Source organism: Panthera tigris, chromosome B4, assembly GCF_018350195.1.
Source record: "Panthera tigris isolate Pti1 chromosome B4, P.tigris_Pti1_mat1.1, whole genome shotgun sequence".
Lineage (NCBI taxonomy): Eukaryota > Metazoa > Chordata > Mammalia > Carnivora > Felidae > Panthera > Panthera tigris.
Window position 1 is genome coordinate 39,035,615 of NC_056666.1, and position 27,757 is coordinate 39,063,371.

Genomic DNA, 27,757 nt, shown 5'->3' on the forward strand with positions numbered 1-27,757 from the left:
AGAGGAAGCTTGGAAGGAGGGAGAGAGAGGCTGAAGAATGCAGCCTGATGCCGTAATACGGATGAGCCTTGATGGCATTATGCTGAGTGAAACACCCCAGACACAACGAGCAAGTATGGTATGACTCCACCTATATGAAGTACCTAGAAGAGTCAAGTTCATGGAGACAGAAGTAGACCAGTGGTTACCAGGGGCCGGGGGCAGGGAGAGAGAAGAAGTTACTGTTTAGTGGGTGCAGAATTTCCATTTGAGAGGGTGCAGAGGACGATGATAATCTGGGGACAGGTGCTGATGGCAGCTGCACCACCATGTGAATGTACTTCATGCAACTAAAACATGGAGTGAAAAACGGTTAAAACAGTACATTTTATGTTATGTCTGTTTTACCACAATTGAAGGAAGAGTTCGGCCTGAGATCCTGCTGTGTCCAGTAAAGAGCTCTGGAGGGCAACTGATACTACAGCATTGCTCACTACTTATCTGAAGTCCAATTGTAACTGGCGTACGTGCTTCTGTTTGCTAAATATGCAGTTCGCTCTCGCCAGGGTTGCTCGGGACATGAAAGGCGGAGACAAAGCTCCAGCTTCTTGCTGCTCAACATCCGGGCTGCAGGGGCCAGGCATTTGCTGCCACCCGCCAGGAGGAGGTTTACTTGACCTGATTAAGGTCGCACTGGACAGGGGCTCAGGGAGCCTCTAAAGTGGGCCTCATTCCTCTGCCTTAATGGGAGAGAAGAACACGACGTGCCGCTCTCTCCTCCCTCCATCCCTGCCGCAATGAGCTAATGTCCCAAAAGAGCCTGGAGCTCTTCTCAGAAGGATGCTCTATAAATACAGCATCGTTCTGCCACTGGGAACTCAGGGGCGAAGGACAAATCACCAGAGGGATCCGAATGGGGGAGGCTCCCTGGGGGACTTAAATTTAGCATGGGCAACGCAGCTCAGGTCACTGGCTGAGACAGCCCTGTGCTGTAGAACCATCAGGAGGGCACTGTTCATTCTTTGTTGGGGGCCTTCCCTGCCCTCAGTCACAGCCTAGGAGCATAATGGCTTTGTATGGAATTTTGGACAGAGAGTGTGAATTTTTATGGGCAACAGTTAGGACATCCCCCACCCTGGTCCTTGCTGTAGGGTGCAAGCCTGCTAAAATCAGACCAGAGTAGCTGCCCAGACAGACCTTACAGGAAGACACAAGGCCAGGGAGGCAAGGGGTGAATAGAGACTGTCCTCAATCTGCCCTAGAGATGGGTCACCAGGGGAATCTGGGAGCTTTATCTTCACCCTCTCTTGTTAAATGAACCAACACAGTAGCTCTCTCTACCCTGTCACATAAAGCAGCACATTTCATAGCAAGTATATTTTTAAACACTAAAAAAAAAGTTTATTTTTCAGAGAGACAGAGTGAGTGGGGAGGAGCAGAGAGAGAGAGAGGGAGATAGAGGCTCCAAAGCAGGTTCTGCACTGACAGCACAGAGCCCAATGTGGGGCTCGAACCCACAAACCATGAGAGCAGGACCTGAGCTGAAGTCGGACGCTCAAACAGCTGATCCACCCAGGAGCCCCATAGCAAGTATTTTATAACACAGTGTTTCCTATCTTAAAGCGAAATTCATGGTTAATATAAATTATGCACACCACTTTAAGAAAATCACTGGGATGCCTTGCTGCAGGAGAAATAGAAGTAACTTAAAACACTTGGTATTTCAACCTTTAAATGGTTAAGCACAACAACGTGAAAAAGCCAAAGAATTCAGTGCCATATATACTTGTAATGGATAAATGTGGATTTCACTGTGACAGAAAATGTTCTATTAAAAATGAATGTTGGAGCACCTGGGTGGCTTAGTCTGTTAAGCGTCTGGCTTCAGCTCAGCTCACGATCTCACAGTTCCTGGGGTCAAGCCCCTCATCGGGCTCTGTGCTGACAGCACAGACAGCAGATCCTGTGCTGTGACAGCACAGCTTCAGATCCTCTGACCCCTCTCTCTCTGCTCCTCTCTTGCTCGTTCTCTCTCTCTCAAAATAAAGTTAAAAAGAATTATATGCCTTTTTGACCTCTGAAGTAAGGGTTAAATAAGTATATCTGTGGGGGGAGAGAGAGAGAGGGAGAGAGAACACTGTGAATGTGGGAGCCACAAACACAGCTGTACCGATAACTCAGTACCACTGGCAGCACCATTATGAGATGGTTTTCCAAAATGGAGACCTGCTCGTGGAAAGTTCCAAACAAAATGAAGTGTGGTCCTCTGGGGCCTTACACCCTTGCCAGGGAGTTCAGTGGATATGAAGCAGATGGGAAAACACTTCTTGCTTTATGTAAAATAGAGTTTGATTCTAGGCCCAGATTTATGAACAGCTGTTTCATTAAATGACATTTTTTTGAAGTGCATTTATTTATTTTGAGAGTGGGGGAGGGGCAGAGAGAGGGAGAGAGAGAGAGAATCCCAAGCAGGCCTCTGTTGTCAGTGCAGAGCCTGACACGGGGCTTGAACTCACGGAATGTGAGATCATGACCTGAGCTGAAACCAAACATCAGACACCCAACTAACTGAGCCACCTGGGTGCCCCACTTACATGACATTTTAAAGTTGAGCAGAGCACGATGAGGGGACCGTCCTGCATGTTGCAGATGTGTCTAACCTGTGGCCTCTGCCCACGAAGGTTGGGAGCGTCCCCAGTCATCCTGACAAGGAAACACCCTCCCAGGTTGTCTAGGCGCTCTCACTGATAACCACTGACATTACAGGTCTGAAGGTGCCTGGCATTTAACAGAAATATTTCTTCCCTCCCTTCCTTTCCTCCTCTTTCCTTTGTCTCTCTGCAGGATTCTAAGAAGTGGGGGCAGCAGTGCAGGAAAGGAGACCCAGACCTGTCTTGCCTGTGGAATGGCTGAGGAGAAGCAGAAGATGCAGCCGAAGAGGACCCTGGCACATAGGTCTCACAGATGTCACCAAGAGCCTGTGACCAGCGAGGAAAGAACTAGTGCAAGGACCTTATGTGGTCCTTAGTGAGCTTCATAACATTCCTTCCAGCACCTCATCTCACGTGAATCTACCCACTGACTGCACAGTGGGCAGTGCAGGGTTATCGATGGAATTTAAGAGATGAGGAAGCTGAGACATGGAGTGCTTAAGTGACACAGGCCCCCGAGGTTATCCTCCATTTTAGCCATGTGCTTGTTTCCTTGCCAGCCCTCCCCACAACATGGAATATGGTTGTGGTGGTGACTTAATGGACGGTCTAGTCTCCACTGAGATGAGAGCTCCCAATAGGCAGGAGCCCACTGTCTCCAGCTTACTGATCTCCACAAATGCCAGCATGGAGAGGTGGGGAACACTTTTGCACTGATGGTGGGAATGCAGACCGGTGCAGCCACTCTGGAGAACAGTATGGAAGTTCCTCAAAAAATTAAAAATAGAACTACCCTACGACCCAGCAATTGCACTACTAGGTATTTATCCAAGGGACACAGGTATGCTGTTTTGAAGGGGCACATGCACCCCAGTTTTTATAGCAGCACTATCAACAATAGCCAAAGTATGGGAAGAGCTAAATGTCCATCGACCGATGAATGGATAAAGAAGATGTGTTATATACATACGATGGGATATTACTCTTATATACATATGATGGGATATTACTCAGCCATCAAAAAGAATGAAATCTTGCCATCTGCAACAACGCGATGGAGCTAGAGTGTATTACACGAAGTGAAATAAGTCAGAGAAAGACAAAGATCATGATTTCACTCATATGTGGCATTTAAGAAACAAAACCGATGAACATAGAGGAAGGGAAGGAAAAATAAGATAAAAACAGAGAGGGAGGCAAACCATAAGAGACTCTTAGCTATAGAGAACAAACTGAGGGTTGTTGGAGGAGAGGTGGGTGGGGGATGGGCTAAATGTGTGTGATGGGTATTAAGGAGGTCACTTGTTGGGATGAGCACTGGGTGTTGTATGTGAGTGATGAATCACTAAATTCTACTGAAATCATTATTACACTACATGGATTTAGTGTTAACTAAGTTAACACTTGGATTTAAAGTGGTTAACTTGGAAGTTAACTAACTTGGATTTAAATAAAATTAAAAAAAAATAAAGCTATGGGGCACCTGGGTGGCTCAGTCAGTTAAGCGTTCAACTTTGGCTTAGGTTGATCTTGTGATCAGTGAGTTCAAGCCCCATGTCGGGCTCTGTGCTGACAGCTCAGAGCCTGGAGCCTGCTTCAGACTCTGTGTCTCCGTCTCTCTCTGTGCCCCTCCCCCACTAGTGCTCTGTCTCTCTGTCAAAAATAGACATTTAAAAAATTAAAAAAATAAAGTTAGTAGGTTTTAAATAAATATTTGTTTAATAAATGAACTAGTAGTTTTCTTGCTTCCAATCTTTTATCCTTGTCCCAGAAGTGTCCTCTTAAAACAGGATCTCATCACACCACTTCATTGCAAAAGCCTGCAGTGGTGCACCACTGTCTACAAGATAATTTTGAGCTCCTTGGCTTGGCATCCAAGATCTGGTGGCAACTTACATTCCCCTCCACACCCACCCATGCCACCCACCCTCTAAAGCGCCCTAACTACTTGCCTGTAGCAGCCAACACTTATTGAACCCCCACGGAGGCTGAGCACTGCACAAAGCACTATAGGTATATCATTCTATTTAATCTTGACAAGGACATAGGAGATTGACACTGGTATTATCCCCATTGCCATGGAGGAGGAGACTGAGGCTTAAATAGCTCACCTAAGATCATGGAGCTCTCAAATGGCACAGGTGAGATTTGACCCCCCACCTGTCGGCCACCCAAGTCCATACTCAGCTGAACTTAGCTTGTGCTTTTATATCTTGACAGGGGCCTGTGCTCAGAGGCCTCTTAGTCTAGAGTATCCCTTCCTCTTCTCCATGTGCCTTTCATCATTGCAGCCCCAGCCTCAGTGGCCCTTTCCATCACTCTGGTGAGTCACTTCTACCTGGTCACTTCCGCCTCTGCAACTTCACGTGTATTGTGACTTAAAAGCAGCAGTAGCTGGGCAGGTGACTGTCCTCCACTCAGGACTGTGAGCTCTTTCTAGGCAAAACTATGATCTATTCATTTCTAAAATTAGCATTGGAGTCCCAACTCACAACTGGCATTCAGTGTCTCACTCTTGAACATCTAGGGATGAAATCTAGTGACGAAGTAATCATTATGAAGGAAATAACCACAAGGGGGCGGTACCAAAGAGTCTGAATAAGGCGTGCCCTGACTTCCTTCTGGGAGATAGGTGTTCTGTGTAAGAGACCCTGAGGGACAAGGGAACCAAAGGATAAACTAATTGAAATGTGCTTAGCCAAAAGAGTAAACAACAATGTGAAGGGTCAGAGGAAAATCAGAAAAAGTCAGAAAAAGAACAAATTTTTAGAAGTTTTAAGTTTTCGAGTTTTTTTGACAATTTGGAAAACATGAAGACATGGCTTTTTCTGCTGAGTATTTTTTTTTTTTGTTCTTCTTTATAAAATGAGTATTTTTGCTGTTCTTCTTTATAAATAGTTACATCTTTAGTTTACCAAACAAAATCTTATTAACAAATCAAGAAACACATAATACTTTCTATAATGGGAAACATACATTTAGATCTATAAAGAGGGCAAAAAGCATAATTAATGTTATTTTCTATTATTCTATTCCAAATTTTGCTACCTCTCTCCCTCCACCCTCCTAATTGTTGTCTATGGGTTTAAAATATGGGTTGCTTATTTTTTAAAATTTATTTGTAATTTTTGTTTTGCTGGTTGTTCTCAATTAAAAATGAATAGAAGACCATACAAATTTTGAGATATGTTATTTTCCCAACTGTGGGATGTCAGAGGGAGCCCACAGCTCACCCTGGAGAAGGATGAGGCAGAGTTGGATAAAGAAGAATGGAGAAGGGCCAAAGAATATTGGGGGGCCGTAGCTCAAGTATTGGTGGAATTTACCCATATCAAGGGCCAGAAAATGAGGTTTTGAGAAGTGGGTTTTTAGGAGGAGACTTTTTAGGAGGGCCTTAGAAAGTCAATGAGATCCCATAGAAGGCTGGATATGTGTCCCCAAAGTTGAGGGACATAATGGATGCTGTGTGATTCTGCCTGGAAAATCTCCAAGGAAGGAGAAAGGAGGGTTCAATGCTGCTTCTGTGGTAAGGGTGAAGGGCAGGTTGCTGCCACTCTGGAGTTTACAGGGGCCAGAGCTGTTTGTGTATTTCCCAGGGACTTGGTGTGGGTCATGTATGGTAGGGGGGATGACTTACAACTTATTTAATATAGCCACCTAGAGAGGTAATGGACTATGACAGAAAGAAGCTGCAGGTGGACTGCTGGCCTTTAAGGGGATGGAACAGGAGTAGGCAAATTCCCCACTCCTCCAGAAGATGAATTCACTGGGTCTTAAATGTTATATGCAAGAGTTCTCCCGAGATGGACAGTCTCTGAAAAATTGAAAGCAGCCCCTAATGAGAGAAAGAGATAGGAGTAGGGAGAGAATGATATTGAGGAAGAGGGAGAAAGAGAGACAGAGAGAGAGAGAGTTTTAGGCATTTACCAGGCCCAGAGTACACAAAGCCTGGTGAGAACTTTGCTGCTCACCTTACCACTCTTTCTGGCCTCCCTTCTGCACCCCAAAAGGGTTAGGAAAAACTGCTAACCAGTCTGTGAGGAGGTACCCAAGGAAGTGAGAAGAAACTGGGTGGAACATACCTTCCTGCATATATGCAACAGCCCTGGCTGGGTTACGGGGAAGAAGTCTTACCTTTGAATGAAGACCAAAGTGCAGATTATTTTGGTGTTATACGTTCTGAATTGTGACTGTGTTTTGCAACTTGAATGGGAAAAAAAAACTTGAAAAAATTGCTTTTGAAATGCATATGGCTTGAAACACATATGGCTTTGTGTTAGTTATGAGTGGCCAGAAAAGCCTGTGAGTACCTGAGTTTTCCTCCAGGGACACTAGCTCCATGGAGCAAACTGAAAGGGCCAGGAAGAGACAGAAATAGAACTGTTCTGCAACAGCGTCCAGTCATGCTCATGCCCCACATACTACCTTGATTTTACACATGAAAGACTGAAGAGGAATATAACAAAATCTTAAGAGCAGTAGTCTTTGGGCTGTGAGATGATGAGTCATGAGGTGGTTTTTTAATTTCCTGAGTTGTCTACATTTTCTACCATGAACATGTTTTAATTGTATAACCTTAAAGAAATGAATATAAACTGTGCTCTTTGGTGGGGGGAAAGAAGAAATTAATATTACATAGGTAACAAAAATTTATGACTAAAGTTCTGAAGAAAAACCCTGCTTGGCTGTCATGGGGCCTGGAGGTAGAGCCCCAGTCCAGGTGTGAGAGGGTGCAGGACGATGGTGAGAAAGAGTAAGGGCCTGTTGAGTTTCTTCCCCTTGATCTTAGTCACCTGCCCTTCATGCCACTCTGCTGACCCAGGAATGCCGACTTGACACCCCAGTGTAATGCTTCTCAGTGTCTATCTGCCAACCCTACTCTCTGGACCAGTAGTGAAAACCCACTGCCCTGATCACATTCTTACAAGGACCTCCTGGAGACTGGGTCTGGGTGTACGGGTTGATAATGACATCGAAAGCTTCTCTTCCAGCCTTTTCTTCCTAACCCGGGTCTTTGATGAGGGTTAATTTAAGTATATCGGGACAAATGAGAGGTGTGCTCTACTTTAGAGCAGGTTTCTCAACCTCAGCACTATTGATATTTGGGACCGGATCATTCTTTGTGTTAGGAGGCTGTTCTGTACATTGCTCGATGTTAGAGAGCATCCCTGGCCACTATCCATGAGAGATGAGTAGTGCTACACATTCCACACCCGCGAGTTGTGACGATCTGAAGACAATGTCTCCAGATATTGCCAAGCGTACCCTACATGTCCTCCCTACATGTCAAAATCATCCCCAGCTGAAAACCGTTACCTTAGAGGTAACTTCCTATTTCACCTACTCAAAAGAATAGGGCCCCCAGATGAGGCCTACTTGTGATTATAGCAGACCACTTGGGGGTCTGGTAAATGGACTGACTGACAATTTCCTTCCTGGAATGTTGTTAGCATGACATCATGTCTGAGGTCAGACTTCCCCAGATGGCAGTGGGGCACTGTTATGGACTGAATTCATATGTTGGAGCCCTAACCCCCCATGTGCCTGTAATTGGAGATAGAGTCTTTACGGAAGTGATTCAAATTAAATGAGGTCATAAGGGCAGACCCGAATCCTATAGGAGGGGTATCTTTATAAAGAGAAGGAGAGACACCAGAGAGATCTCTCTCTCCATGTCCATGCACAGAGGAAAGGCCACATGAGGACACAAAAAGAAGGTGGCTGTCTACCCCTGTGGTCCCTTGGAACTGCAAGTAACTTTGTCTCATGAAGACATATATTGGCCTGTTGGATGGAGAATGCCCCACCAAAACCAGATGGGAGGGCTCTAATGTTTCTTATAGAAATAAGTAATGATTAAGCATTGATATTTATAATAAACACTACAACTGGCCAGTCAACTGACCCTTCAGCCTTCCAAAGGGCCACAGTGAATACACTCCCTTCTCTCTTTCAGGGCAGCTTCAGGAGGAATGCTCAAAGAATGGAATATTTTGGTTGGCTGATTTTTAAAACCGAACATTAAACTTTTGGGGGGATTGTCCAAAGTTTTCTGTTGAAAATTTTTAAAAACATGCATTTATTTTTTCATAAATACATTTGTCAACTGAAGATTTTTCAGATCTTGAACTTTTCACTCTGAGCATCATTTCCTGTTGTATGATGCTGTAGGAGAATATGGTATAGAAGTTTTGACTGGGTGTGGAAATACCAGAATGTCCCTGAGATATTGTTTTCACAACAAATGTTCAACATCTGGTATTAGCTTTTCTTGGCATTTTGGCACTTTCTCTTAAAGCCAGAGGAAAGGAGTGGAAGCAGCCACCCTGGCCAAGCATTATTTGTGAAAGGAGGTTGTAGCATCCCTTTGCCTATGTTCAGAACCATTGCACTGGGCCTCAAGGCCTTGATGATGGACAGAGATACCAGCAGAGGAGATTCTTGGTTGGCCCATCTAGGGATGAGAGTGCTCATCAGACGAAGAATATGAAATCTCTTGAGATTCACCTCAGAAAATGGTGGGGCCTGCTGCCTATGTTTTAGAATAATCAAGTTCAGCTTATGAAGAGCTCCCTTTGGTCAGGACTGCTGTGTGAAATGACCAGCCTTTTTTCCACCCACTGTCACCACTCTATTCTGCCATCATCTCCTTAGCCCAGAGCACTCCAAAAGCCTCCAGTGATCCTCCCCATAAAGGGCTCACCTCCTCCATGCCACTCTATACCTGATAGTTCCAGCCATCTTTCTAAAATCCCTGTCTGGTCCTGTTACTTCTTAAACTCTCCAAGGATGGACCTTACATCGTTTTTAGATGAACATTCAAGCTCCTTCAGTGACAGAAGCCAAACACAAGAAACCACATATTGTGTGATTTCTTTACAAGAAATACCCAGAAAAGGCAAACCTATGGAAACAGAAAGTAGATTAATGGTTGCCTGTGGTGGACATGGTGAAGTGGAGATTAAGGGTACACGTGCACAAAGAATCTAATTGGAGTAAAGAAAATGTTCTAAAACTCACGTATGGTGATGGTTGCACAACTTGGTAACTTTACTTAAGAATCATTGAGTTGTACATTTGAAAAGGGTGAATTATATATGAAAACTTAAAAAATATCCAAGCGCCTTACTATACTTACCAGATAGATGCTCCATGATACATTTCCTAATGGCCTGGTTTGAGACCCCATCTCACCCCTGCCCTCCCTCTGCACACCTGCCTTACTGGACCTAGTTTAGGTCCTCCAAGGTGCCACGTTCTTCCCCCGGAATCTCACCTGGACCTTTGAACACCTACTGTAACTTTCCTACCCTGCCTGCTGACCCCCACCCACCTGCCCCAAATCTGGCTGATACCCTTCAAAGCCTACCTGTCTCTGGGATGGATTCTGTTTTCCACCCAGATGAGCTCAGCATCCTGTTCTGTGCCCCCATAGTTCACCTGGGCTTTGTTTCTCATGCCACTCATCACACTTTTCTGTGATTATTTGTTTAATGCCTGTCTTCTTTGCCAATATATAAGCCCACATATAATTGGTCACAATGATATTTCAAGGCACATAGTAGGATCTTAGAAATATCAATTGTGTGGATAAATACAGGAACAAGGTGCAGAGGCCACAGGACCAGGCAGCTCTTCCAAGAGTACAGAGATTTATTCAGAACCCAACATTGCTCAACCAAAGTCACATTTTATTCTCTTCCAGAGACTACACAAGGAATAGAAGAGGAACCTGGTTAGGGCTGGCATGATAGGGGCGTGGTCAGGAGATCACAGGTGTGATGATGAAGAGGCGTGGGAAGGGGTAAGTGGGACGTGAGAGAATAAGCTTGTGAGTCATAGGTTCTCATCTGGCTGTGTGATCCTGGGTGAGAAACTTAAACTCCCTCTTCTTCTTCTTTTAACCTATGTTCATAATTTATAGAGTATCTCTTAATTCAAATATTCTGTAATTCTAGTCATTCTACTAGACTAGGGCTTCTCAATGTCAGAATTGCCTGGGGTGTGTGTTACAAAGGTAGACTCCTGAGCTCCGCCCAGGCCTCTGGATCAGTATCTCTGCAAGTGTGGCCAGGGAATCTACATTTTAACATACTCTTGGGTGTTTTTTTTTTTAAATGCAAGTTTGTGAGAGGGTGGGAATTGGGTCTACCTCATTCACTCGCATTTCCCAAAACTCAACCCAATGCAGCACAGAGATAGGGTGCTCAGTAAGTATTTTCTTGATGGGTGAATAAGTGAATGAGTAAATGGTACAGTAACAGAAATGTGGATATCTTGCTTTGACCAAGGCAGAAGAGGAAGAGGGCTGCTGCCTCACTATGGTCTATGATAGCTTCCTTCCCCTTCGGAGCTGAATTCCACATTTTTAAAATATGGTGGTGGGACTGAGTGACTCACGTGATTTCTCCCTGCCTTAATAATCCATAGCACCATGAATCAATAATATTGACAGCACCATGAATCTATGCTTTCTGTTTCCCTTTGCCTTGCTCCTTGAGAGAAAAAGAATCAAGGTGAAAATCAACCACAACCTGGAGATTTGTTGTGAGTTTTAATAGGAGGGGTGGAGTCAAACAGTTTAGAGGAACGTATAAAAAGACCTTTTACTTTTTGCTGGAACATGATATGGTTTGTGCATAGCACATACATATTAAAAAATAGAAGCATCACATTATACACGCACATGACTGAACAAATTCTGAGGGTTTTCTATTCACTTTACCCAAACTTAAGGACAGCTCTGCATTGGGACCCAGCCTGAGGTACTTAATTGATTTATAGAAAGGGGAAACCATATGAGGACACAGCTGTCTGAATGCTGGAATCTCAGTAGTTCAATGAGGTATACAAGCATGGTTCTGTGTTGGCTCTTGGCACAATAGACTAGATTCAGGGTCTGTTTTAGGCAAAATCACTCCCTCCTCCCATTCTGGGAAGAGGAAACACCAACTCAGATATAAGCTCAGAGTGGATTATTTCTATCTACTCTTCTGGCCTTGTTCCAAACATTCTGGGAGGTAGCAGAATGAGTGGCCATTTCTGGCCAGGGGGGGGGGGTGCAGATTTGAGGGACCCACTTCATAGACATGAAAGTGGCAAGCAGCAGAGAATCCCTCCTCAGCGACATCTGACCTGGAGCCTTTGGGGACAGAAAGATGTAGGAGCTTTCCAGCTTCTGTGCACATGAAAAGCAGCAGGAGGGGATAGATGGGAGAGAGAATACCCCCGTGTCTTAGGGCCAGCGATCACCCTTGGTAGATATGTTTGCACCAGTGACCGTGGCACAAAACAGGCAAGGGTAGTGCATGTACAAAGTTAGGAGGAAGGATGGGGCACCTGGGTGGCTCAGTTGGTTAAGTGTCCGACTTCAGCTCAGGTCATGATCTCATAGTTCGTGGGTTCGAGCTCCGTGTCAGGCTCTGTGCTGACAGCTTGGAGGCTGGAGTCTGCTTCAGATTCTGTGTCTCCCTCTCTCTCCGCCCCTCCCCCATTTGCACTCTGTCTCTGTCTCTCTCTCAAAAATAAATAATAAAAACATTTAAAAAAAAAAACAAAGTTGGGAGGAAGGAAAACTACAACTTGTGGACTCTCATACGTCCTTCTCTTCTAGGATTGCACAGAGTGATAACTTGGAGGCACTGAGGTCTAAGACAAGAAAGGGGCCCAGCACCATCATGAGAAAAATTCCAAGGTTCCCAGCAGAGGATTAGGTTAGGAGAGACTTTCAGGCCTGGGTTATTGGCCTGGGAAGATCCTATGTCTAGAAAGGAGAGAGGTTCATAGCCTAGATCAGATGATAAGAGAAAATATTCTCTTTCCTAAGCCACAGAATGGCCCTCACCAGGGGCTTGGAGTGTGTGTGCTGGACGTGTTGTGGGACATGGCGGCAGAGGTATTAGGCTGTGAAGGGTAATGGTAGGGTATTAATTACAAAATTATATGCTTCTTTCCAAAGGAGGTTCAAAAACACATGGCAAGTGGGAAGGGAAGTGTTGTTAGAAGGCAGTGAATGATGAAGTGAATATATCAACAGCTTCAATGAGGCAGTTGGTTTCTGGTTTCCTCTGAGGTCCATCCATTGCCGTGAGGAAGGTGCAGATTCTACAAGGGGCCTGGAGCTCCCCTATTGGTTCTGAGCTCACCTTCCCCAGCTGAGAATTTCATCTTCAAGGGTGTGCACATATGTTGCTCTCATTTTTATCATTTGTTCTTGAAAAAGGAATAAGGCAGCATCTGGGCTCTTGGAGGCCCAAGTTTGCATGGAGCTGCCAGAGAAGGTTCAAGATAAGAGGGAAGCCAGTGACTACCAAACTCTGTAAACCAGGGTCACAGCTAAGGATCTGGGGGAGAAAGGACCCAAACTGTTTGTAATACATGGCAGCAGGAAGGTGAGGTTCATTCTGTCCCCCTGCTGCTGCCTTTTGGATCCAACAGGGCTGAGAGCTGAGTCCAGGAATCCTTAGATGTGATGATCAGACAGGAGACAACTCTGCATGCCTATGCACAGACACAGTAGCAGGCAAGAAGGGACTGAACTTGCTGGTCTTCCTTTGTTCCTGCCCCTTAACCCACTTCTGTGGATGGACAGTGACTTGTCCTAAGCCACTTACATGTCAAAGAGAAAGCTCTTGGGAGAGACCTCCTCTAGCAGGAGGAGTTTTAGCGAGTCAACGATGCATCCCCCATCCAGGAATATATTCAGAATGTTCAGCAACTGGTGCAACGTAGGCCTTGGTACCGGTTTGAACAGATGCCCGGCTGCTAGTAACCAGTTCCTGTCCAGCAAATGGTGTGCTGGTGCCTCCATGTAGTGACTGACTAGCAAGGCAGCCTGGTCCTAGGCATGTCATAGCATCTCCTTCTCACTCTTAGCATGAAAAATGGGAGTGGACATTTGGGGGAACTCCTTGTCAGTATTTTGGCCCTTTTAGGAGCCTCTAGAGAGATGCAGGAAAGGTCTAGCAATCTGAGGCCTCTCTTTAGAAGTGTGTCCCCTCTCACGCCAAATTGGCTCAGAGATTTAGGAAGAAAGGAGCTAAAGCTTTGGGACCTAAAACTTTTCTCCTCACCAGATCATTGTCCGTCCATCCACCCAGCCTTCCTGCACTGCCAGTACATCCCATCAGAAACTGATACGTGCCTTAGGTCCTGAGTGCAACTCAGGTCTGATGTACCCTGTCAAAGAGGCCAGTCAATTACTCTGGACAAGATAATCAGCTTTGTACTCTGCCTCCAAGCAGAACTGCACTTCTAGTATTCTAAATGTTCAAGATGGACCAACTTTCTTCCATTTGACCCAAGACCCCAGCTCCTTCCCGTTTCTTCCAAGGCTTGGCCATGTCCACTCTTGCTCCCAAGCTCTTACTGTTTGTTCAGTCTTTCTGGTTGCTCACCTTGGTGTGGCCTTTTCCTCCTCACCCAGCACACACCCTCCCTGATGTGTGCCAGGCAGAAAGTAGTCAATATGATGTCTCCCTTGGTTTCCAACCTCCATGTCCATCTCACAGTCGCTCAGCTCAGATCTATCTATAGATGGCCGCATCTGCAAATAGAGAGGTATGTCGAAGATGAAGGTATTTGCAGCAGATGAGGGGTTGTCTTGCAGGGGCCCCTGAAAGCAGCAGGGTGTCAGGTCATTTTGTAACTTGATGGTTCATGTATGCCGAAAATATTTGCACTCTGATATGGCTCTCTCTGGTTTCAGATTTAGGAACATTCCAATGGTTCAGGAATCTGAAGGCTCCAGGCAGACAACATTTATAGTCACTTGGGGAACCTCTGCTTTAAATACTCTCAAAGGACAGGAGGCAAGAAGGCATTGTACAGCAAGGAGCTGTTTCAGTTTGGCTGCTTGATTTCACAGGATTATCACTCTTCTCTTACTGTAGAGGGGCCGGAGGGGGCAAACTCTGGAGGTCATGGTGCCCATTCTACTGCATCCAGGCATCAGCGTGTATGCAAACTGATGATGACCAAGAAGGAAGTGAGAGTATCAGATGAGGACTTGGGTGAGTTTCCTGGACGTAGCTGGAGAGGAATTATCATCTGCAGTCCAAAGCCTCTCTACTTCCTTCATGCCCTATTTTGCATCCCCTCACCCCTCGCCAAACAGGTTGCCATTATTAGGATCCTTGTCATCTGAGGTTAAAATAAGACCCAGTTCAAAGTGAGGAAAAGTTATGGGCAGGCAGCCTGGCCCCAGCTTGTTCTTGGAGCCACACGCAGCACTGAATCCTCCAGGCAGAATGGCACTCCATAGAACATCCAGTCCCTTCCGCTGCTTCCAGCAGGCCTTCCCCAACTGCCCGAGACACTGCTCTACCCCTTTTCTCCAAGAAGAGGATCATCCCTTCTCCCCCAGCTCCCCAGACAGGGCAGTCCCAGAGCCCTCACAGACAGGAAGTTTGGAACCTGCCCACCTTCTTTCTGGTTTGCAGTTAAACCCTACTTCCTCCCACCCTGCCCTCCCTACCCTTAGAGGACAGCTGTGCCCCACCACCCATGCAACCCATGCATGCACTAAGTGGCCTCTGGATGGAAGAATGATTGGAAAGAGGCAGAATGGGCACACACATCAATCCAGCTGGTTTGACAAGTGACATTCTTGCAGGCAGATTCCTGCAGCAATGATACTGGGAGAAAGAAACCCAATGCTCTGCAATGCCTTTTCTCAGACCATCTACATGAAGATGTATGAATATACATCAACACACACGAATACTCCCACCCTGGCCTTTTCCTGTGCACGTGGTCATATGCCACATGTACCTTCTTTCCTCAGTTGAGGTCACAGCATGCATCCATTGCCATTCTAGGATGTTGGTCGCAACCTCTCTCTTGGGTTGGTTACATACCATGGGGTCCGGTCACCCAGGGAACCAACTCAGGTCTCCCCAAGTACAGGAAAAGCCTGACTGAGGAGTCATGGGGGGTGGGAGGTAAGGGGAATTGTTCATTTGTGCAAAATTCCAAAACAAAAGATGTTGCTTTCAATCTGTGAGCCTTCTTTGAGGGTCCTTATATCCTGGGGAGGAAGTGAGTGACAGTCATGATCGGGGACACTTTGCTGCCCCGCTTTACCCGTCCATATTTGCTCAGTGCGATGTAGGTCCCTCGGTACAGGTCTGACTCGTAGGCATTGTAATTGTTGGGCAGGAGGGTTTCTCTGAACTTGCATTCCTCTTGGAAGCTGGGCTGCAAAAGAAATGGACAAATAACAGAGGCTCAATTATAAATGAGGTGTAGTGGGCCCTCTACCGGGTACACCTCCCTTCCCTTCGTAAGATAGCCAGCAGGGAAACTGAGCCATTCTAGGCCATTCTAGGCCATTCTAGGCCAACCAAATCATGGGAGGGCACAAAGGAAGAGACTTCCAAGCTCTTTTGGACCCCTCTCATGTTCTCCTCTTCATGATAAGCAAATCAAGGCCCAGGGACATGGATGGAGAAAGTCTGTGTCACATGGGGTGGATCTCCTGATTTTCAGTTCAGGACACTTTCCACCAAGCACCTAGCTGATAACTTATTCCATCAGAGAAAGAACCATAAAAGGATATAATAGGCTTTTCCCAAGTCCACTGTGAGAGGTGGTCTAGTGGAATGGGTTTGGGACCCCAGGCTCTACTTAGTGGTTTTCTGCTTCCTAGTTGCGTGACCATGGGCAGTCTCCTCTCTCAGCCTTGGTTCCCTTTCCTGCAAGCTGTGTGTCTGGGGAGGAGGTGGGGGGGGCAGTTAGAGGAGGAGTGGGGACATATGATTCCCTAAGTCCTTTCCAGCGCTATCTGTTGACTATGTTAACCCTTTCTTCTTCCCACTCGTTGCCCCCTCCATCTTTCCCAGGTTTGCCACCCCTTAAAGATGCCCATTCTTGGTTTTGACTTTGAGCCCAGAAGATGCCTGGTGCCTCCTAGACATTCATGGCTCTCTAGAAAAGTTCAGGAACAGAGATGGTAAGGAGCAGTGATTTTTATGGAGAAGAGAACCAGGTTCCCTCTGTGGCAGGTGGTGCCATGGAGTCTGGGGCCAGTGCTAATTTGGTAGAGAAGCGTGTGGAGCACCTGTTCTGAAAATGAGCACTAAACTTCCTGCCACACATCAACAAGTTCATTCCCTATGCATCACCCACGCCCTCCTTTATTCCTAGAAAAGAAGGCCGTTCCTCCCCGGACTTGCAGGGCCAATGCCGAGGGAGGCTGGGGGGATTTCTGTGTTTTGTATAGGGAGTGGCTCTGTAGAGTCTAGAGGAAGAGACAGCAAGGTGAGAACCAGGAGGTCTGAGATCCAATCTTGAAAGAAACACAGAATGAAACAAAAAGAGAGGTGGGGTGTAATTTCTGACTCCTTCCTGCTGACTGAGGCCATTGGCTATAAAAAGCCCACTCAATGGCTGGCCGGCTGTGCCAAAGGTGTCATCTGACCTTCTCCGAAGGAATCGTACTATGAGCACCCTGGGCTGGCTGGAGGCGGGGGATGGACCAGAGCCTCTTCCTGTTATGAACAGAGGGTGATGAGCTAGTTCCCTGGGCTCCCAGACACCCACAGCTCTTTGGACGCACCTCTCAGACAGCATGTGCAACAGTGTGTGATCCCTGGGGACAGCTTCTTCTTTCTCAATAGACTCCAAGTTCCCCGAGTCAAGGATTGTGTCTTGTCAGGTATGTGACCCTGAGTGGATGATGACTTAATAGGGATGCCAGGAGGACAAATGGACACCCATACATGACCGGCTCCTTCAATGTAGCATAAGAGTGAGCAAGGGTACAGCATGGTGTAAGGAAGGAACACCACACTCACCTTCTGCCCTTCACCTCTCACCCCTTTCCCCACTCAGGCGTCCAGTTTATTGTTTACAAGGCACTTCTACATGTATTAATTTACTTGAGGTGAATGTGAAAGCTTTAGCCAGTCACACCAACTGGCTTCCTAATACCACACTAGGGAATTTGGGTTTTTACAACCTTTAATTTCCTTTGTAAGGAACTTTGAGGTTATGCTGATGATGATTCACCTCTTACTTCATTCGCTATGTGAACTAGGGCAAGTGATTTAACCTTCTAAGTCTCAGTTCCCTCATCTGTAAAGTGGGGGCATTTAGAATAATTATGTCATAGAATTGGAGCATTAATTGAAATAATGTACAGGAAGTCCATGGTGTAACACCTGACACATAGTAAAATATAAAAAAAATTGGGGGTATCTGAGTGCCTCAGTCAGTTAAGCATCTGACTCTTGATTTCAGCTCAGGTCATGATCTCATAGTTCTTGAGATTAAGTCCCACATCAGGCTCTGCGCTGACAGCGTGGAGTCTGCTTGGGATTCTCTCTCTTCCTTTCTGCCCCTCTCTTGTTCACATGTGCTCTCTCCTCTCTTTCTCTCTCAAAATAAGTAAACTTTTAAAAAATTCTTATTACTATAATTATTCTCTATCATGAACTACTTTGCATTAAAAGCTCTAAAGGACTTTGTCTTACCCTGGATTGCTATTCCTGCAAAACCTGCTGTGGGTTATTGGACATTTCCACTTTTAAGCTCTGCAGTTATTGAGTGAATGACTGGGAGAACTTGCATGAGAAGAACACAGAACTAGGATACACAGAGGCTGATGCTCTGGCACTGCTCTTTGGGGTCTCTCTGGGCCATGGCCTCTTTACCTGTGCATGAGAGGTAGAAGCAGCCACAGAAGCTGAGACCATTTGAGGGGCAAAGCTCTGAAGAAACACCACTAGGAGAATAGAATCTCAGGATTAACTGTAAAAGGTAAATGAGAAACGAAGCTACATTGATTAAAAGTCTGGTGAAGATTGATGAACAAAATACAGAGTCCAGAAGTAGATCCAAATATATAGCAATATAACATAAAAATGGATTTGAAATTAATATAGAAGTGGAGTTTCAAATCACTGGAGACAGCATGGTGTTGAAACAGCTGGGTAATATCTAATAACAATAATTAAAAATAATAATAAAATTTGACTTATCATTTTATTCCTTACGTTAAAATAAATTCTACAAGTAGCAAAGACCTAAATGTAAAAAAAAGAACCTCATGAGTCCAGAAAAAAAATTTTTTAAATAATCTTGAGTCAGGATGATCTTTTTGATAAGGGCACAAAAAACTAGATGCCATAAAAAAAGCAAAAGGAATACATTTGACTTCTGCCTGGAAAAAAATTACCTTAAACAAAACAAAAATGTAAATGGCAAACTCAGTTAAAAAATAGTTGCATTTGTGTCAGAGAGTACATTTTGTTACTATATTCAGGACCCTTGGACAGTGTTTATGAACAGACCATTCACAGAAAAGGAAATACAACTAGCATTTGGACATGAGAAAATATGCCTAATGAGAGAAATGTAAGTCCTAACAGTGAGACCACATTTTTAATTGTTTGATTAAAAGAAATCAGATTTTTGGGCACCTGGGTGGCTCAGTCAGTTAAGTGTCTGACTTCAGCTCAGGTTATGATCTCACGGTTTGTGAGTTCAAGCCTCTTGTCAGGCTCTGTGCTGTCAGTACAGAGCCCACTTCTGGTCATCTGTGCCCCCCTCTCTCTGCCTCTCTTCTGTGAACACACTCTCTCTCTCAAAAATAAATAAACATTAAAAAAGAAATCAGATGTTTGATAATATTCTTTCATTGGTGAATGCATGAAGACTAGGAATTCTCATTTAATGTCTGTGGGTGTGTATATTGTTATAACCTCTATAAAGAGAAATTTGACAATATCTACAACAATGAAAAAGGAATATAGCTTTGATTAGTAATTCCACTTGTAGGAATGTATCTAACTAGCACACTCCCACTCATGTACAAGAGTTACTCACTGCAGCATTATTTATAATAGTAAAAGACCCAAAACAACAAAGTGTCTATTTGGAGGGGAGTAGTTAATTCAATTATGGCAGATCTACACAACTGAATGCTATTAAGCCATGAAAAAATATGAAACCTTTGTGGGCACTGACTTGAAATGGTCTCAAAGACATACTGTTAAGTGATGAAGCAAGGTTCAAAACGATGTGTAGTATACTCCTATTTGTGTGACCTTTAAAATAACAGTGAGGGTGCACACACAGGGACACGGGGTCTTCCTGGGATGATACATAAAGAGCCAGGACAACATCTTTGTCTGGGGAGGTACTAGTGGCTTCAAAGAGCATGAGAAGGAGACTAAATTCCCATGGCATATTCTTTTACACCTTTCTCCCCACCTTAAACCGTGTTCATGCATTACCTAGTCATCTAAGTAGATTATTTAAAGTGGGAAAGAAATTCAGGATACAAGTTGAGCCAGGAAGTGGAATAAGAAAACATTTATATAAAAAAAAAAAGAAAAGAAAACATTTATATCAAAAACGGGTGGTCCCCCTGTGTCCTGGTAGTCCTAGCCCCTGCCACCTGCCACTTTTCCCTCTGTTCTAACTTGTACATTCCTGGAGAGCAACCTGCCCTCAGTCTCCAGAATTCATTTCTGATCTAGATGGTGGTTAAGGGAGAGGATTTGCGTGTGGTTTGCAAACTCTAGACAGGAAATCAAACCTTGGGGCTGAGGGTGCGAGGGAGAGGAAGGAAAGGAAGAGGAACTGAATGATTCGGGCAAGAAATTCTGAGAGCATCTGCCCAAATCCTCCATTCTAGAACATGTCCAATTTAAGAATCCAGCCTTTCACAGTGTCTGGGTCCCCTCAAACATTGGTTAAATGTGTATCCTGGTGGTTGTATACATTGTGCCTTGTTCTCCGCTCATTGCATTTTGATTATTCAAATTTCCTGCCCTTTAAAACAATTTTTCCCACTTTTGTTTCTGTCCATTTGGTTCCTTTTCTCTAGCCTTGCTCATATTCCTGGCCTTCCCCAGAACTGGGTACAAATCTAAAGTGAAAAAAGAGAAGTGGATGAAGTTTGCTTTCAAAGCTTTGTCTTTCCTTTGCCTGTCTCTTTCTGTACCCCTCTGCCCTGTCCTTGGGGTTCAGGTGGCAGGAGGCCAAGACCATTTCCCCGAACACTTTGAAGCAGCTGATGCTTCAGGCCAGTGGGTATTCCCGCTGCCCAGACTGATGCCTGAGCTGGTATCCAGACCCAGCCTCTTAATCCACGTCTACTGCATCCTGAGCCCGGTTCTCATGACCCAAGAGTGGTGACTCCTCAGCTCTGGTGAGAAAAGCACTCATGTCAAGTGAGCGTCATGTTAATAAAAGCAGCTACCATATATTATTACTTGAACAAATGAAAATAATTCCACCAGATCACATTTCCTGGGTTTGCCGGGGCTCAGGCCCCAGTGTGACAACGTCTTAAATTCCATGTAGGTCTAATCAGACTTATGTGGAACCAAACTCCAAAGCGATCGGCTCTTACCATGGAGAAGGGCATTTTGCAGAGGGGCTTTGCAGAGGGCTGTTCCAGCCTGTGACCTCTGGCAGAAATGCCCCATGCGGTCTGGGCTGGATGAGACATCCATCCTCTTGTCTTCGGGCAGAGCTAAGTCACCCGGACTGGTGGAAGTGGATGCGTGTCTTTAAAGCTCTTCCTCCCAGGGCTAACCCAGAGCCACTTGCTTCTTCTATTCCTCCTGGGTTGTGAGTGTGCATGGAAGGGGCAAGGGTGGGTGGTGTTTAAGGAGGTGGGAAATGGAGAGAAAAAAAAGACTCTTTTTCCTAAGACCCTTTCCTCCTGCAGCCTCTGTTTCTTTTTCTGTCCTTAGCTGAAATGGAGAAATAGATAACATCTCTCAGCTCCAAGAGGTCTGTATATTGTAACCCCCTTTCTTAACACACAATGGCATTGTCGATTTAGATGTGTTTGAAAAGCTTTTCAGCAGACATGACTTTCTTGTCAATCCTGTGCAGCTCCTTGTAGCAGGCAGGCCTTGTGTCGGGGAGAGTTGTCTTCAGGGTTCTCGGGTCCCATCCCCCAGTACTTCTACCCAGCAGGTGCTAACACATCCCCTCAGGAATCTGTTCTCTGCTGGATGAGCTTTGCTGCCAGCTGAATGAAGGCATGGCTTGGTCCTCCCCTCTCCCAATGTAATGCCCCACAGAATAAGCAAAGGCCTTGATGGATGAAACAAATACTGTGTTCTCTGCACATTGTCATACTACTATTGATTAAAAGGATGTAGATGCAGTTATAAATAGTAAAACTAAAATCATTTAAAAGCATTACTGAATTCCTACTAGCTTTTTGTCAGTATGCATTTTTTTCTTGGCCAAGGGATTCTTGTAGAGAGTGCCCAAGCCGACCACCAATCGTTAAGTGGGGTTCCTTGATTTTTTTCAATTTTATTTTTAAAAGCATTAAGGACATTGGAATTCACTGATTTCTGCCTCTGTCTACATGGAGAGAGCAGAGGTCCAGGCCCAGAGAAGGCCAGGGATTTTGCCCCACATTTAAGCAGGTAGTGGAGGGTAGGTGGGGCAGGAGCTGGAATTTGGGTCCCAATCTGTACATGAGATGCACTTCTTCTGTGGGTTTCAAGAGCCTTACCTGCAGAGCCCTGAGGCAGGTCTGCACACAGCACTGATTGTGTGAATTTAGAGACCTAGTGTCCCATCTGTGAAGGGAGGATAAAGACCACATGCCCCTTCCAGGGCTGCTAGGGGATAATGCTTGGAAAGTACTCCGCAAGATGCCTTACAAACAGTAGGTGCTCAATACCAGGACGGCTATTTATATTGTCTCAGCTGGGAATAGGCATCCTGCCATGGGGCTCTGCACCCCTCTTTCCTAGAAGTGAGACATGCAGGAAGTCACTTTTCCTAGGTGGGTTTTCTCAGCTCTTCTTCTCTGGCCATGAGTAGTCTCCTGTCCCCACCCCGTGCAAGGGTCCCCTCCCCCCATGAGAAATCTCATTTAGCTGCAGGCGGTAGCAGCTGAGCCTGGGGAGATGAGGCAGCTCTAGGGGCTTAAGGGAAATAGTGTGAATGAAATCATCACCCAGCGGGAGTCTTCCTGGCTCCGGGGATCAGTTGGCAATTGTTTTTTTAGACTGTGATAACAGGCCCCTGAGGGGCAGCGGGAGGGGGTAGAGGTGGTTTGGAAGCATCTGGGGCACAGCCACGCAAAGCATCAATTGTCCAAGCTTGGGGCATAGTTGGGCCACACTCCTGGGTCCAGCCCCACTCTCCTACACAAGCCTGCCCAGCCCTGGGCTCCAGGGAGGACAACCTCCCACCTTAGAGAAGGTGCTCCCGGACTCAGTGCTCCTGGGGTGTGGGAGGGGGAGGGTAGAGTGTGCAGAATGAGCAAGCCTTCCCTCAGGACAGCCCCCCTTTTCCCTGGACTCTCTCATTTCGTGAACCCTCCAGCTCAGGGGCCCACCTGACCCCCTTTGAAGTCATGTGCCCCTGAGGGAGGGGTGCAGGGGTGTCTCCAACATGAGGAGTCAGTTCACACTTACTTATGGAAGGTGACTCCTTCCCATTTGCTACTCCATGCTTTACCCCTGTGCAGTGCCTCTGACTGTGATTAAAGCTCTGATTTTTGAATGTCATATAGGTTCTCTTACCGGGGTAATGGATTTCTAGTTGGAAGTGGGTACATTTTCCTATATTTGTGCCCTCTCCTTGCCTCAAAGTTGAAAGTCCTTCTGGTAATGCTTTCTGCACTCTGTCCTTCCTTCCAGGAGATCTACCTGCTAAATGGTCCCTTGCAGAGGGTGCCTTAGTCAACAACCCCAGTTCCTGGCTCTCCAATCGGCGGGATCCCAGGCACGGTGCAGGCTGGCGAGTAAGGGCTTTTTGGAAAGACTATCTCCACAAGGAGGGGCCCTGCTTCACCCAAACCTAGGCTGGCCCCAGGCTGGCTCCTATCTTCTCCAGCACCTTTTGCACAGAGTGATGTCTGAGAAAGGGGGTGTCTGAGGATTCCAAACCTCATGCTGGGTTTCACCTGCCCCGCCCTCCAAAGGCTGTGTGGCCTGGTGGTCCCAAACCTGCCTGTGCTACAGAAACACCAGAGAAGCTTAAAAACAACAACAACAACAACAAACAAGCAAACAAACAAACTGATCTTTGGTCCCCCATCCCAGCCCTGCCAAATAAGCATCTCTGATGGAGGTCCCTGCAAATCTGTACTTTTAACAAGCTGCCAAGGTGATGGGATGCAAAATGTCCTACACATGTCACTTCTAGGAAAGAAGGGTGCAGAACCTCATGGCAGGGTACCTCGCCGCATCAGCTGATATGATAGCTGCTCTGTATTGAGTACTTACTGTCTGCAGGGCACCCTGTGGAGTGCTTTCCAAGCATTATCTCCCGGCAGCCCTGGGAGGCGCATGTAACTTTATCCTCCCTTTACAGATGGGACACTGGGTTCCTGAGGTCTCCTGTCCTGTCAGGGCAGTGTGCAGACCTGCCTCAGGGCTCTGCAGGTAATGCACTTCACGGCTCTGCAGAAGTGCCCTTGGTGAACAGACCAGGGACTGAATTCTGGTTCAGGGTATCACCTAGCCTAGGGCTATTCCTCTTACTTCCAACGCCCACTTTTAATCCATGCCTTGTCTCCTTGACTAAAGGTCACAGGGAGGGACACCTGCGTGGCTCAGTTGGTTATGCATCCAGCTCTTGTTTTGGGCTCAGGTCATGATCTCATGGTTCGTGGGTTATAGCCCTGCATCGGGCTCCTTGTTAATGGTGCAGAGCTTCCTTGGGACTTTCTCTCTCTCTGTCCCTTCCCCCACTTGCTCTCTCTCCCTTTTTGTCTCTCTCAAAAATAAGTAAGTAAACTTAAAGATCACAGGGAAGAGACCACCTGAGCTCCCCTTTGGGTATGTAATAGGCCTCTCGTGTAGGTATAGCCTCGCCAGAACCAGGCACCAATCCCAGATCTCTGCTCGCTTCCTGGTGCTCAGTCTGCCTCCAAGGAGAGGTAGAACAGCACTCCACGCCCTCCCCATAAATAACTCTGGTATTCCTTCACAATTGCTCAGCGGTCTACCTTTTTATCCTTCTAATTTCTGTCGAAAGAACTCCCAGTGTCTTCAACTTCATAAGGATGTTGTTCCCCCCCACACCCCGCCGTAGTTTTGGAATAAGCCAAATCATAGGAGGAGAGACCCAGGACTCCGGGGGTCAATAAGAGCAGAGGTTTTAGTAAATGCACTTAGAAGCCAACTAGGTTAACCAAAGGGCCGGCATTCACCTTCCCAGGGTGATCTGTGATGGGGAGCGGGCTGGAGGTTGGGTTCCAGTCCAGAGGGTGGAATAAGAGGATGTTTCTCCATCCTACAGGATCAGGGGTCAGAGGGCTTAAAACCATAGAGTAAAACTTCAAGTTCCTTCGTCTCTTCTCCTCATACTGCGCGCTAGATGGGGTACCTCTTGGGGTCATGGGGAACAGCACCCGGACTGAAAGACAGGCTTGCTTCTCCAGACCTCTCCAGTTCAGGGGGTCAAACCCGACCGTAAGGCTGGGTGACAGCTTTATGCCAGGGTGCAGGTCTCCTTCAGAACCAGCAGCCTCCTGACCTACGGTTCCTATTTAATATTACAAAGGCTGGAAGGCTCAGGAAAAACATGGTCCAAAGCAGAAGCCAGTTAATCGCGAAGCACATGAAACACATGAAGCATGAGCTCACATGCTTCCTTCTTATTCTAGACAAATATTCACTTCTTTATGCAAGCTTTTGTAGCATTTTCTTCAACTGTGTAAGCTGTAGCCCTCAAATAGCCTGGACGTCCCCCAGCCCAGTGGACTCACCGTTGTGTATAATCTCCCTTTACTGTTCATGGCAACGAAGAGGGCACTCTTCACTCCAAAGAGACTCACCACACCCCGCTCCACTGTGGAAATCTCCAGCAGGCCTGACAAAGAAAGGGGGGCCAGGTTACCCAAGGCTTGTGCAGGGCTCAGCGGGACATCAATCTAGAGGTGACACTACAAGGGCACCTCAGCCCATCCCCCAGCTCCTAGAAAGCCAGACCCTTCATCACCTCTATCCCTGATCTCACTTTGGACTCGGCAAGTCCTGCCACTTTACTGTCAAAGATCCACTTCCGCTGGGGAAGTTCTGACATCAGGGTCAGGGATTGCAGCCATATCTACATGAGATTAGCTTTTACAGACTTCACATGAAGTCCTTGCCTGGGGTAGAAACATGAATGCTAATTAGCTTTTTAATAAAGTAGATACTCTCCATGCTTCAACAAATTTCAGCTCATCTAATCTTGCAAACACTGCAGGCACACGGAAGACTGAAGGCTTGTGTGGATCCTGCAGCCCCCAACCCCTCTTGGATGCGGGAATGCACCTATGCAGCAACCCACCAACTTGCAGGACAAGGACCTGGGGACGGAGAGGGCAGGTGGACATAAAGGGAAAGATGCGCTTCAGTGAGAAATTTTGCAAAATACTTCCTTTCCTTCTTAAAGAGGGAAGCTAAATAAAAATGAGCTTAAGTCGAATCTGGTCCAAAAACCCTTACTTATTTTCACTACTCTTGCCTTAAGGCTTCCTGGCTGGTTCCAGGTGGTCTTATATGGGCACAGATGTGCCTTTAACACTGAAGTAATGGACGCCACGGGGGCTCTGTGGGGTGATGGCAAAGGACACCAGAATGCCTGGACCTCAGCATATTAAGCCTGCACCCAGGCAGGGTCAAAGTCAGTCTGGGGGAGGTGGCTCTGCTTATAAGATTCCAAATAGAGAATACGACTTCTGTCCCCTTTATAATAGGCCCCATGCACCAGAGCAAGTCCCCTTCATCTTTTAGCCTTGCTTGCACCCAAGCCCCCAGCTTCCCAACTGGCTGCAGCTTGCACTCACTGTAGGGGTTCTCCTCGTGGGTCCCGCTGATCCGGCCGTCGGGGGGCACCTGGAGGTGAAAGCCGATGCCCACGTTGCAGTAGAGCCTCCTCTGCCGCTTGATCCCCACCAAGTAGCCACTCTCCCAATTCACTCCGGCAATCTCTCCAGCTAGCCCAGCTCGAGACCTTGACAGCAGGGTGCCCCAGCCCCTGGAGTCCAGCAGCGTGCTGTTGGTGCGGGTGCCTGCAGGCGAGGGCACCACCATGCCCACTAGGACGCCTAGGAAGACAAGAGCCCACAGCGTGCCCTGAAGACGTCCTGCTCCCCGGGACATAGTGATGAACAGCCTCTGTCCCAGGGCCATCCACCTTGCCTCTCAGGCACGTGGTCAGAATTAATGGCCCTAAAAATACCGCCCTTCTTGTTTTTCTCCCCTCAGCATGGCGGCAGGGGCTTATTTTTGGAAGGCAGATGAAGGCTGCTGACATGAAACCAAAGCCTGCTTTGGGCACTCGGGTCGGGAGCAGAGGGACCCAGGCTGAGCCGTGGCTGGTAGGGACCATGGCTTGGGGACGGTGTCTAGCTCGCCCGCTTGCTCCGTCCCGAGTCGATTATATTTGATTTGACCTATCTTTATAGTTCAGCAGCCTGGCCCTCCCCTCCACCCATCATCACCCTGACGTCAACTGGCCCAGCTCACTTATCCAAGGCTGTAACATTAATCTGCTCCTGGGCCTGGCTGCCTCCCCAGACCCCCATCACCCTCCCCACACCCCAGGGATTCTGGGAGCCACTGTCATTCCAGCTATGAGGCAGGAATGAAGTGAGCAGGGAGCATCTCTGAGGGAGGGAGGACTTGGCTGGGGGCCCAGGGGAAGAGGGAGGTAAGAGGCCACCCACAACCCAAACTGGGCAAAAGTTCTTGGCCTGGCAGTGCTGGCTTCCTTGTTTAGAGGGCAAAGGGTAAAGATAGTGATAGGGAAAAGCTTGGTGTCAGATGATGACAGTGGCCTATGAGCTACCCTAGAGACCTTTTCATGGAAAGAGTTCATGGTTGAGGACAAAGTAGGCTCAGGGGACACTGAAAAGCTGATCCCTTTTAATAGGAGAGAACAGAGATTCAGTGATGAGGGGTGGGGAGGTGGTCCCTAGGATTGTCGAAGAAGAGAGGGCTAGGGTCATGCTTCTGCTCGCTGTTCTCGCCATGGCGTTCACCCAGCCAACGGGGTGGAAGTTGTGCTGGCCCCCAACAAAGCCCACTGGCCATTTTCCTACCTGGGCTCATCCTTGGCATCTGACTATTATTATTCCCATTTTGTAGAGAACTTAAGGGACTTGCCAGAACTTGTAAGCCAGAACCTAGAAAATTGGCTTAAAT

General features: G+C 46.7%; 1 protein-coding gene across 1 annotated transcript; it reads right to left on the reverse strand.

The window, feature by feature from the left end:
* Positions 1-15,650: 15,650 nt before the first annotated feature.
* On the reverse strand, positions 15,651-26,743 carry FGF6 (fibroblast growth factor 6). The gene is made up of 3 exons (XM_007089661.2): positions 26,398-26,743; positions 25,333-25,436; positions 15,651-15,827 (listed from the first exon to the last, which is right to left on the reverse strand). The coding sequence occupies exons 1-3, from the start codon at positions 26,741-26,743 to the stop codon at positions 15,651-15,653; spliced, it is 627 nt and encodes a 208-aa protein (XP_007089723.1).
* Between the last annotated feature and the right edge of the window lie 1,014 nt (positions 26,744-27,757).